General features: G+C 40.2%; 1 protein-coding gene across 2 annotated transcripts in view; it reads left to right on the top strand.

Moving 5' to 3' along the window:
* Positions 1–13,251, top strand: part of il1rapl2 (interleukin 1 receptor accessory protein-like 2) — a 375,845-nt gene that overhangs the window by 211,196 nt on the left and 151,398 nt on the right. For both annotated transcript variants that reach the window (XM_069669702.1, XM_069669703.1), the window contains exon 3: positions 11,660–11,829. In XM_069669702.1, coding sequence (XP_069525803.1) covers positions 11,660–11,829 — 170 coding nt within the window. The remainder of the gene's footprint in view (positions 1–11,659; positions 11,830–13,251) is intronic.

A 13,251-nucleotide genomic window follows, 5' to 3' on the forward strand; every position in this document is an offset into this window, starting at 1 on the left:
TACTGTGGCCTTTACTCTGACCTTTGTGGGAAGAGGACAAAAAAAGCTGAATTCTGTCTGTTATTGTTCCAGTAAAGGATAAGACTGAAATTTAATCCTGACTGTGGCAACTTTAGGATGGCCAGATAAGCAGAGAGGGTCATAGAGAGTAAAAGAGACTAAACGGATTTGTTGATCTTTAATTATAACACATTCTGATTTTGATTTTGTTTGTTGTTGTTTTTTATTTACTTATTTATTTTTGATCTCAGTATTTGTCGAGGGCGGCACAGTAGTGCAGTGGTTAGCACTGTTGCTTCAACGCAAAAAGGTACCTGTTTCGAATCATCCGGCCCTGTGATTGACTGGCGACCATTCAAGGTGTACCCCGCCTCTCGCCCAATGACAGTTCGGATCGGCTCCAGCCCCCCTGCGACCCTAAACGCGATAAGCAGTGTAGCTAATGGATGGTTGATGTTTTGTTGATTTTTTAAAAGCATAGACAGCTCACATATGCAGGGAGCAAAACACTGACATGTGAAGCAGTTTTAGTTCCACTGTGGTTGATTTAAAATATCTTGTAGATTGAGAGAGAGAGAGAAAGAGAGGGGATACAAAGTAATGATGGAGAATGAGCAGTAGTTGTAGGTACAGTAGGTGGAATAAGAGGAAGATACACTGAACAGATTTGGAGATTGAAAGAGGAACAGAGAGATATAGAGAGGAGGAAAGCGAAGCTGCCAGGAGTGTGACAGCAGCTTTTGACAGGTGTAGGAGTTCATTATTCTACTGGCTTAACATACAGTGCCTACCAATCACTCTCTGTGTCTCAATTTTTCTCTCTATTGCAATCATTATTGTGTGGAGTGTGCTATAAAACTTTTTTTTAAAGGTATTCGTCGTCTTTGTTGTTTCTTTTTTTCTTGTGCTGCCTCTCCCTCATACACATAAAAGTCTGCTTTTATCAGACTCAGACTGTGCTCACAGGCAGATCCTTTGTCCCTTTCAGTGATGGCATCTGTCGGCTTTACAGGGTGATGACTTCCTTTTGTTCAGACATGCCTTGTCTCCATGACAAAAATGTTCAGTAATGGGTTTATGAAAGGACAAAGCTCCAATCCCCATATATTATTTAGCACCTGGTGTGTAATAACAGAGCACTGCATTGCTGTAGGAATATTGCATGTAGGATAATAATGATATCCAGTGATAATATTTAAACTATTCACTTAAAAATTTAATTCCTGGCCACTTGGAGAAAGAATGGGAGCTCTTAAAACAAAGAACTAGCTTGGAGCTACATTATCCATGGGGTGCTTATGTCAACAGAGATACTTTTCAGTCTTATATTCTGTCCTTTTGCCCTGTTTTTGGTCCTGACTACCTTCTGGAGGAAATATCTCCCTCTTTAGCTGCTAAATATCCACCACATTGACCTTAAGTCACTAGTCCTTCTGCTATTTGCTGCTGAGCAGGTTGCATACCAGATATTCATTTGAGGTGGCTTTTTGCCAAACATAGCCACTAAAACAACACCGTGGGGAGTGGCACGAGTAAACCAAAGCAGCAGTTTCATACTGTAAAAAAACAGAGACTGAAGTCAGTGATTTTAACTTTTATTGTAAAAAGGATGACATAAAGTATGCCCTTAAGACCTTCATATGCCAACATGTTAACATAGCAGGGGTTATCTGATCTGGGTTTTAGTCTCACTTCTATTCAGTTAGATCCCCATACACCTTTACCTGTAAGAATTTAGCTTTGTCACACTCTCTTGTGCTTTTACCCAACTCTACCTTTCCCTCCCTCCCTCTCTCTCTGTATGGGGCTGTCAATGAACAGGTGTGCAGCTACTTCTCTTTATTAATGACAGGCAGGAAGAAAGCAAGGGGACCGTGTGTGTGTGTGTGTGTGTGTGTGTGTGTGTGTGTGTGTGTGTGTGTGTGTGTGTGATGTGTATATGTGCGTAACACACTAGAGAACTGACAAATGTGGAAGTGACTGTGCCGCACGCTCCATCGACACAGTGACAAATGGAGAGGGCAGGAGACCCGTATATATTAAAACACACTCACATACACGCATACACGTACACGCACACACATACACACACCAAAAATAGCAGGCTGACAGAGGACAATGTTTTGAGAGCTTGAAAGTTGTTTGCTGCTGCTTAGAGGAGAGTTCTTGAATTTCATTCACAGTTGAATGTTCTTGTAGCTGTCGTTTTGATGGAGCGTTGGAGCTTTTTCTTATTGTTTAATAATGTATTGAATGTTAAAATCTTCTTTTCCTCACAGCTGAGATAATCTGTCATTGTGACAAAATCATATTCCCCAGCAACTACAGATGTTTTGAGGAAACTCTTCTCTTTGTCTGCAGAATAATTAACAGTCTATGTGCTTCATATTTGTAGTTAGCATTAGCCACTTATGTTTAAACTGTACTCACTGTTTGGTTAACCCCCATAAATCTCACAGGACGTTTCTTCCCAGAGTTTGTCTTTAAGACCGTGCTTCTCCCTGGACTTCTTGCTGTTGTTGACACTAGCACTGCTGTTTCCTGGGAGGAGGAGCTGCTTTAAAAACTACATGTAGGGAACATTTGTCGACTGTACACCACTGGTTTTATTAAAAACGTGTTACTAATTTTATGTGGGTATACAATAAATACAACCACCCAGAGGATGTTATACACCGTATACAATTTACTGCACATACATAATACAGCTGTACAAAAAGGAGTCATATGGATGCTTTGTGAGCTGCTTCATCGTAGGCTTTGCTTAGGCACATATCATGTCCACCATCCACCCAGAAGTCCTTCCAAGAGGTTTTGTGGCAGCTGCTGTGCTTCCTTTATGATCTGATATTCCCTCAGCCAGAGAGTCTTTACAGAACCAGAAACTGTGCATTAAAAACTAAAGGTTCTGTAGCACTGACACTGTTTGAATGGATCCTTAAATATGGTTATGTCGGCATAAATGGATGGTGTAGTTCCATGTTATGAAGGAAAGTGTGATTTGCATGAATTAATTCCATAGATCACATTTGATTGACAGTGATTAAATATTTGTAATATTTGTTAAACAAAGAAAGAAATGTAAAGGTTGATTAACAAGCTTTGTACTGTGGAGCACCTCTTTTTGGCCGACTGCCGGGGTCAGCCCTATACACGGGTCTGTATGTGACTGAGTGACTGAGTGAGTGAGTGACAGTACCTTCAGAGGCGTAGAGAGAAAGAGTTGCGACATCACAATGTCGTATCATGAGCATATTGGACCTCCACTGACGCGACTCTCTGTCTACGTCTCTGGAAACTTTGTTCGGGGAGTAGGCGGGGCTGCTCCTCCGCTGCTCTTCCGTTGTCCTCACCTACGTCCGCAGCGCGCACTTGCTTTCAAACACGTCGTAATCGGCCTCATAAGGACAGTCCTTGTAACACATCGCCCGCAAAAGCCCACACTGACCTGATGTGGTCAGCCACATACGAGGTTTTGACCTAGTCCTGTTAAAGGACAGTTGGGCTTTGCACTTCTTCACTGATTACCCTCTGACAGTACAAGTAAGCCATCAGAAAACAGCTTAATGACAACTTTGACTTTCTCTGTCACAAGATGTTCCTTGTCAGAAAATAAATGTTATTTGTGCCAGCACAAGATTATACATAAAAGCCTGGGAAAGTGGGATGATGTGGAGTCCAAAAAGTCGAAAACAAAATCATTATCTGAACAAACACAAAAATCTCTTTTATGCATGTAAACCTGTCAAGTTGTCAAGTTTAGATTCAAGGTTAATGATCAAAAGAGGAAAGTGCAGGGCCAACAGTTGGCTGGTACAACAAAGTCTAGATAAAAGATGGACATTTGTACATGAAGGAAAGCTGTATCAATTACCTGCAACCAAGCTGTGCATGTTCTCGCTCGTCCCTCTCCAAATGTCTTCTCATTTCCTTTCTTTTCATCTGCTCACAAGTTTGCCTTTTTCGTCTCTCTGTTATTGTCCAAAAGTTTCTCTTTTTGCATCCTTCTCTATTGATCTGTTTGTATTTGAGTTCTCCCATGTGTTGCCTAATTGGTGAGGCATATTTTCACTCCTCTGACATTCCTGTACTGTCATCTCCTATTTATCTTTTTTTTTGCGTTTCTGGCTAATCCTCTGGCAGCTGCTTGTTGCATTTTATGTGGTTTTCCCCACAGAAACTCTTGTTTCAGTTTGGGCCATCTTCATGTTTTTTCCTGCCTCATACTCTTTCCTTGTATTGTACATGTCATCAAGCAATCTGCTGCACTGCTTTATGGCACACTGGTAGATTATGTTCACTGTTTATCATGCCAAAAATAAGCTTAAAAGTTTACAGTTTGTGTTAGTCGCAGTGGTGGACAGGGTTACAGGCCCTAGGAAACATCAGTCAATCTTTTCTGTCTGGATGAGAAAAGACGAGGTGTGAGGGGGTGTCCAGAAGGAATTGGTTTAATGCTATGGTCTTGATTTTGTGTCCTTCTACGTAGTTCCCATTAAGATGTAGTATAAAGCCCTTTCAGTGGTAAGAAGACAAGAAAGCACAAGGTACAATCCAACCTACCATCTTCAAATTAATTTTCAGAAACACAAACATTACCTCTGGTGTGAAATAACTCATCATGCATCCTCTCATTTATTACTGGAATTAAGGTACCAAATTAAATTTGACAGTGATTTATGGATGTTTTTTGTCTATTATTCTTTGTTTCTTTCTGCTCACTTTCTCTTTTTTCCCCCCAATCATTATTCAATGAGAAGTTGCTCGATGAGGGAAAACATCATCCACTTTGTCATTATCTTTACTCACATGGCTCACTTCTGGTCATCCATTGCTTCCATTCTTGCTCCACTCCATTTTCTTTCTGTCCCTCCCTCCATCCGTCCATTCATCTATTCTTATATATAAAACTCCTCAGGGGTTATTATACTTTATTGGCAGGCATGAGATCTGCTGCACAGGTAAATGCGACTTATTACTTTTCATTAGTACTTTTGTCCAAGGTAAACCCTTTTACTGCACGTTTCCCTTTTCATTTATGAAAAAAGAATATACAGTATACTGTATATATATATATATATATATATATATATATATACACATATACACACAGTATATATACATATTCCATTCGTTCATTCCATTCCAAATGCACTGCACATGGCACAAGCACAGTGATTTTGTCAAGAGACACATGGCAGAAGTATGACACAGTTGGAAATGGAACTGTAACAGTGGTGAGCTTGGCCTCCAGCCTGACCAATCACATCACATATTTTCTTCTTTTAAAGAGAAGCCTGTCTGTTCCACAGCACTGTGACCATTTGGTGACAAGTCCAAAGCTGCTCTGGCACAAAAGCTATCAGTTAGAGGGAACAGATGTCAGCAGCTCAGTTTAGTTGAAGTAAATTGTTACGGTAGAATAGAAGGTCTAGTATATATTTGATAAACAAATAAATTATTTTTTGTGAAGAAGAACCCTGTTAAAATGTCCCTTAAATATTTATTGAATAATTTTACAGCTTTAAAAACGCACATCAAAATTTAATTGTTTGTTATGAACTGTGACGATTGGCCTTCAGTGAATGAAGTCATAAAAATAGCACAAAAAAATCAAGTGCACCTTGTGGTGTTGACCTGTCCCGTGGTCCGGCAAATGACCTAATTGGCAGAGTCTGCTGGCAGGAAGGACATTTCTTTTAAAGGGAAGAAAACGGAACATTTGATGAGTTGTTTCGCCACCACACCGATTAACTGTTCCCCTTAACCAAACCTATTTTCAGCTATGCCGCAGGTTCACTGGTGGCCATGGAACTCTGTCTGTGCAAATTACTTTAATGTAAACCTACAAAGAGGGGTAAGACTCTTGATCTTAATCAAACCAAAAAAATAACATCATCAGGCTGCATGTCAAAAAACTCTGGGTTTGTCTTGAGACAGTTTAAAACAGCACATTATTTTGTCCCATTGTCTCTGTACCAACACAGTCACTCATCAGCACTGAAACACACAGAGCAGGGTAAATGATGTTTTAGCAGCAGCAGTTTCGGGTTTGATATATGGCACTTGTTTCTGTCTTTTGTTGAACAACATGGTTCGTTTGAAGAAAAGTTCCTTGTGTGTGTGTGTGTGTGTGCGTGTGCGTGTGCGTGTGTGCGTGTGCTGTGAGGTGTCTGTGTGTTTTCTCGTGTGAATAAATTTCAGTCTTTTTGGTAGCAGTAGACAGAGGGCAGATTGTGGTCAACTCAATTTATTCAGCACTGACGTGTGTGTGTGACTGTATGGGTGAAAATGTATGTGTGTGTGTGTTTCATATTATGAGTGTGTTTTACTCTGTGTGTAGGTAACATGTGTGTTTGTGTGCGTGTTGTGTTGTGGCACTACAAGCCCTGTATGCTGATAGATGCTGTTGTAACTCCATTGCACTGAATGAAGGCCATAACCCACACATGCATTACCATATTCATTCAGCTCACAAAATAGATTGCTTTAGTGTGTATGTGTGTGTGCCTAGCATAGGCTCCATGGGTTTGTGCAAGAGTGCAACTCATTTTGAGGAGTCATTTTGAAAATGGCAAACACAGAGTGTGTCATTGGTCTCTCTCTCTCCTTCTCATTCACACACACACACGCACACACACACAAACACACAGTATGTCCTCTCACCAAAACAGCTCTATCTAGGCTAAGGCCTGTTCTCATAAAATGTGTTCAGAGAAAAGAAGTAACCATCAAGTTGGCTGTGTGCTGAAATTGAACATCAGCACAAAACACTGGGCCAAATGGCTGGTATCTCTCTCTCTCTCTCTCTCTCTCTCTCTCTCTCTCATTCTAATCTCATTCTATCACCTTCTTTTGCTCCTCTTTTATCTCCTCTTCGGTCCCTCTATTCTTTTCCCTCTCACCTGGGTGTAAATTGCCCTGCAGCGGTGATAGACTTGTGTTTTGTGTGTGTCTCTCTGTTTGTGTGCACTTGCCACGTCATTTTTTGGCTATGTGCCTCCTTTCAATGTGTGTGTGTGTGTGCGTGTGTCTGACGCCCTTTCTTTCTTTTTTCTTTTTTGTGAGTGTGGGTGCGTGTTCTGTACCCGTTTGTGAAAGTCGGGATCATTACCTGTGTGCGTGTGTGTGTGTGAGTGTGCGTTTCAGGTCAGGTCAAGCTATTATTATGGCAGCAGCTGTAGTGGTATTGCAGGGGATTGTGGGAGCCATGCAGACAGGCTGGAGGCTCTGAAGGGCTTTATGTTTGAGTGACAGGCCTGAACTAAATATGCTGCACTGCACAAACCACAAAAACTCCATCGTCCTTCCAAATATGATAAAACATATATCTTTGTATTTTCAACAGTGTTAAGTGTTGAACTACATTAATTCTTTCTAATGTATAATTTATTTTAAATTCAATGTTTTGGTACTAATTAGAGGCCATTTTATGATCTCGATGGTGTATAGTACATCTTTCCTGAAAAACACTTAATACACGTAAATGAAGGACCAGCACCAATTGTTGGCTATTTATTTCCTGTGTCCTATGTTCCTGCTCATACGCATCGCTTGATTACATGGCAGGAATGTAATGTTCATGTTTTCTTTAACAAATTAATAAAATCTGAATTTGAACTTGAAGTAAATAGCACTTTGCAAGCTGGGAGAAAAGCTGTACTATTATTAAGATCATGGCCCACAAGTTAGAATTTTTGTGTGGGACACCAAGGACAGTTAATCGTACAAGTAGCATTTGGGAAGGTGTTTCATACACTATGATATTTAAATTAGCCTACAGCTATTCTTCTTGGAACTTACTTGAAACGTATTGCCACAAAAAAGTTGTTTAATTCTCAGTACTACTACTCAGTACTGGTGGTACATACATACATTACCCCTGAGAATATTTGTTACTCAAAATTATATTAGGAGAAATTCGGTGGTCTAATGATTTTGGATTTTTTTTTTTTTTTTTTTACTGAAAAGGTTGCAGAGGCGAGGCAGGCAGGCAGAAACCTCGAGCAGAACCAGGCACAGGTTGAACAGCCATCTGCCTTGACTGGATGGGCCGAAAAGTGGGATACTTTAGTACAAGTAATATCACAAAAATACTTTTAATACTTAAGTTCAGTAAATATCAGATTCTTTAAGACTTTTACTCGAGTAATATTAGAATAGCTGACTTACTTCTACCAAGGTCTTACGTACTAACATGATCGACATAATTTACCATGAATAAAATAAAGCATCCACAGGCCAAAGAGATGAAAAAGATGAACATGCTGGATGTATGAAGCAATTTATTTTAGTTTAAAAACGCTAAAGCATCAGTAAATATCCCCTACGCTGAATAAAACTGATTCAATTTCTTTTCAAATCTACGTCCTTAATTCACCTCACTGTTTCAAATCACAGAACTAACAAGAACAATATTTTCTTGTGCATTTTCACTTCATTCAATACATCTTTTTGAGAAAAAATATTTCATGACAAAATTCTATGAGCCTGTGAGGTAAAAATAAACATATTAAATTGTAAATGTGTGAGTGCATCTGAATCTGCAGCTTTTTTTGCCTAAAAACTTTCTGCACTTTTCCAAACCCTGAAACTTTGCCATTTATCCAGGGTTATATTCACTCTGCAGTTTGGGAGCATCCATATGCAGATAGGGTAACAGGAATGATATATTTGCCCATGCTTACACCTCGCCCACACATTAATACGTCCACTGACTGCACCAGCCTCTACGGCAGGCCTTTAAACGCATGCCCACTGATGCACATTCACCTGCACATACAGAAGCACGTGTAGAGGCAGCGATGAATGAATTATTGTGAGTTGCATTCAGTTATGACCTGAAGCAACATGTGGCCCCGTCGTTTCAAAGTGTCACAGTGTGTGTGTAAAGGAATCTGAGTGTGGAATCTGAGGAATATGTGTGTGCCTGTGTGTTAGTGTGTGTGTGTGTGTGTGTGTGTGTGGGTGGGGGGGGGTAAACATTTTTTAAAACAAAAGGCATTAGTCCAGTCGACCAAACTAATGTGATTTTCTATTAATGCGATGTCCTTAGTGCATCAGTTTGTGTGTGTCTGTGTGTGAGTGTGAGTGTGTGTGTGTGTGTGTGTGTGTGTGTGCGCGTGTGCGCGTGTGCGTGTGTGGGTGTGTTCCTCTGTGGTAGGTGTTGAATGGACTGCACTCACACCTTCAATTTGTGTCAGCTCATTAATTTACAACCACCAAGTCTGTCTGGTCTATTAATTACTTAATTTTTAACAAAAACACTTACAACACACACAGACACACACACACACACGCACACAGACACGGACACACATTTCATAAACCTTTTCGTCTCTCATACACACCCTGTCTTACACACACACACTCATTCCTGTATGCTAAAACATTCAATACGTTTTTACGACTGCACTCTGCTGCATATCTGGCAACATTGTCTATGATGAAATGACTTCTGTGTAAGACTATGTGCATGTGTGTGCGTGTGTGTGTGTGTGTGTGTGTGTGTGCGTTTGTGTGATGAATTGAGAGAGAGACAGAGAGAGAGAGACGTTGATGAGTACTAAATCATTTGTGAGGGTGACAGACTGATTGTCTGTGCAATAAATTTTCTTAGGTGTGTGTGTGTGTGTGTGTGTGTGTGTGTGTGTGTGTGTGTGTGTGTGTGTCTCTCTCTCTGTGTATTAGCTATCTATAATCTTCCTGCCTTTGTATGACTTAATACATATTGCTAAATCTATAAATGTAACCAATTAAGTCTGTAGCTGTAAAATTTATGATGCAGACTCATGCAAATGAAGTCTTTCAATCTTTGGTTGTGACTTAACTCAACACAAATTACACCTGACACATGCTACAGAGTGCTAAAACATGTTTACATTGATTTACAGGGGTATGAGTACATACTTTAGCAGGGTGCAGGAACTTCACAGGGGGTTTAATGACATTCTCCTATAGCCACATAGACACATACAGTACACTATTGTTTACTGCAAAGATATAATTATAGACAATAAGTATGTGTACATATATAAATTAAAAAATGTAAATACATTAAAGTTGTAATCTCGAAGATCTCAGTTTCGTTCTCTTTGGCGGCACCTATGGCGATAAACGGTAATTGCGGGAGCACGTGCCCCAGATATCCAGACAGTGTCTCACGTGTGACGTCCACGGTTGGCTCCGGTTGTAACTCTTGATTTTCCTGGCTGACGGTCGCTTTCCTTTTGCTTCATCTGAGCGTCGAGTTTGTTTCTTTTTCTTTGGATTTTCACTTCTTTTTGAAGTTTTTTTTTAAGCCATAGGCTCAGTCACCATTGTGTTAGCTCATTTGGTGATAGATAGTGACTTAACAGACATTTATTTACATGAAAATCTTTGAGATTATTACTTTGTATGAAGGGCTGCTCAGTGGTGCAGTGGTCAGCGCTGTCACCTCATAGCTAGAAGGCTCCTGGTTTCGAGTCTCGGATGTAGGTGGGCCTTTGTGTATGGACTTTGCATGTTCTCCCCGTGCATGCATGGCACTTATAGCACATGCATTCGATGATTGTTGAGGTGAAAAAATGTGATGTTGTTCATTGCAAATTATCTGTTTTTTTCCAGATTGACACTTCTAATTGTTTGCACCTCTACTGGTCTATACCCACTTGTTATTGTCAGTATCACATAATACACAAATAAACAAAAACAAAAAAATAAGGATTCGAGGCTGGGGAGATATTTTTGGGCAGATAACAGTCCCCGAGGCTGAACTGCTGCAGGGTTGAGGCTTTAATACAGAGGGAAGGCCTTTGTGGCAAGTGCCTAAGGGCTTCAGTTAAAACCGAGCACATCTATCTGAGCCTCAGACCAAGAGGGGCAGAGGGGAAAATCAGAGGACAGAGAGAAAATAAAAAGAGACAGAGCAGAGAGGGAGGTGTAGTGGGAGAGGAATGTGTGTGTGTGTGGGGGGAAAGTCCATTTGGGAAAGCTCCTTGTCATTTTCCGTCCTGACCTCTACGTCTCACCAGCTCCTACTTGTCTTCCATCTACAACTTGTTTTCTGTTCGTTCCGGTTGACCTGATCTCACCCCGACATCGCCACCACACACTTCCTCTCTGCTTTCCTATCTTTTTACTTGGACTCGACCTCCTCCTCTTCTGTATTTCTTTAAATCTCTATTGTTACGTCTCCCACTCGTTCTGCAGTCATGCACTTTTTTCCTCTCTCTTTCAATTCCTAGCGATAGTGGAACATAGTTTAATACCAGAAAAATGAATTAAAAATACACAAATGTAATTGTTTGTTTGTCCTTTATTATCATTTTATGTTTATTACAAATCTTACGCCTCTTTAACCTTGTCCCTTCCTCTTTGTCACTCCAGCTCTTCATTTTGTATTCTCACTTTCCTCCCTATCACTCTAGTTGTGAAGAACTTAATTGAACTTTAATGAATAGTTATCTACATAATAAATTCTTCTATATGTTATAGAACTGTCTTTGATTATTGCTCATGTTTTGTTAGCTATAATACAGTATTTGTCAAACACTGTTCTGTGTTTCCATCAAAGTTCCTCAGCCCCCGCTGATGAGAGTGGAGTCCACTTTAACATAATCTAAACACTGAAACTGTATCACCTCATTCCCATCTTTATCTTCTTTCCTCCTCACAGTGGATGGATGCCTAGACTGGTCGGTGGATCTGAAGGAATACCACGTTCTGGCAGGTGAACCTGTTCGGGTGAAATGTGCCTTGTTCTACAGCTACATCCGAACCAACTACACCATGGCCACCAATGCCAAGCTGCGCCTAATCTGGTACAAGAACAAAGGAGATGCAGAGGTAAGATCAGCTGGAATCATGGCTGGGGAGGTCGGACAGAAGTGAGGAAGGTGGGCAGGGCAGTCACTGACATGAGAAGTTCAAATGAATCAAATACATTTGAATGCAACTGTTTTATGTAGTGTTTATACCTTTTTTATGAAATAATTTGTTATGGCTAATTAAAATACATTTGATTTAAAATAATTTCTTATGCTTATATTTGAAACCAGAATCATGCTACATTTAAGATGACGCAAAGGAACATTCTTCTTGTGTTGTTTTCGGGATCCCCAAACAAAAGAAGTCGTGTCTCCAAGAATGCAGACCATCTTTACTGGTTATTAACAGGCTTTTGTTTAGCTGATTGCAGGATGCAGATAATGTATGTTTGTTTCCACCCATAATTAATAACTTCACTAAATCTTGTTTTTGCGCTTGTACAGTTTGCATAAGAAGAACACAATCCCTCTACAATTCATAAGCAGCCTTTTTCAACAGAAATGAACTAAAAAAGTGCAGCATACAAGCAACTACTGTGGGGCTCAATTACTGTCAAGAATGTAAATGTAACTGTAGCTGGGATTACCCAATCAGTGGACACATGGAGTGTGAATTAACAACACTTCTACCCATGTTCTTCAAAATAAAAGCGCAGCATGGACTTTTTGCCACACCTTTTTTTTTTTCAAGCACACTTCCGCAACCCACTAAAAATAGCTCCGTGACCCACTCTTGGGTCCCGACCCACCAGTTGAGAACCACTGTCATAGATAACATGTATGTCATCCTCTCTGATTTGGGCAGCTGCTTGCAAAGCAGTGCAATTGCAAGGGTGCTTTTTTATTTCATCCTCCAGAACTTACACGTCTTATGTTGGTCATTTGCCGCACCTTGCTCCTCAGAAAGTTTCTTCAGTATGTCAGTAGAATTAAAAGGTTGAGTTGTGACCTTGATATAATATGTTCAGTGAGATCCATGACGGCCTTGTTGTACACTGGTATCATAAGAAATAAGTTATCGATGATGACTTCATCAAACTTTTCCAGGAGCCTGTCTCTGGTGCTGTTACCTGTACCTGTTGTAATAAGTGTGAGACGTTCTGTTCGGATACTCTCCTCACCACAAATTAAGTGATTTCTCTCAATTGAAAGAGGATGTGTTTTTTCCACATGCAGTCTTCTTCATTAGACCGATATGGACCAGCGTTCCTTTTGGTCAGATGTAACTCTATTCATGTCAGTCTTACTAGAGTAGTTTGTTCTGTATGACACAGGATATAACTCTGAAATGTATGATCTCTTATTTTAAACTACATTGGGATTTAAGACATGAGCATCTTATTTCTCAAATAGTCTGGCAGAAATAATTCAAAGAAATATATTACCGTCCAGCATACACTAATATGTGTGCCCTGGGACAATCCCTGCCAAAACTGCCTAA

The sequence above is a fragment of the Semicossyphus pulcher genome, unplaced genomic scaffold (genome assembly GCF_022749685.1).
Source record: "Semicossyphus pulcher isolate SPU_LCO1_2020_fin unplaced genomic scaffold, fSemPul1.0.p SCAF_2, whole genome shotgun sequence".
In the NCBI taxonomy this organism is placed as follows: Eukaryota; Metazoa; Chordata; class Actinopteri; order Labriformes; family Labridae; genus Semicossyphus; species Semicossyphus pulcher.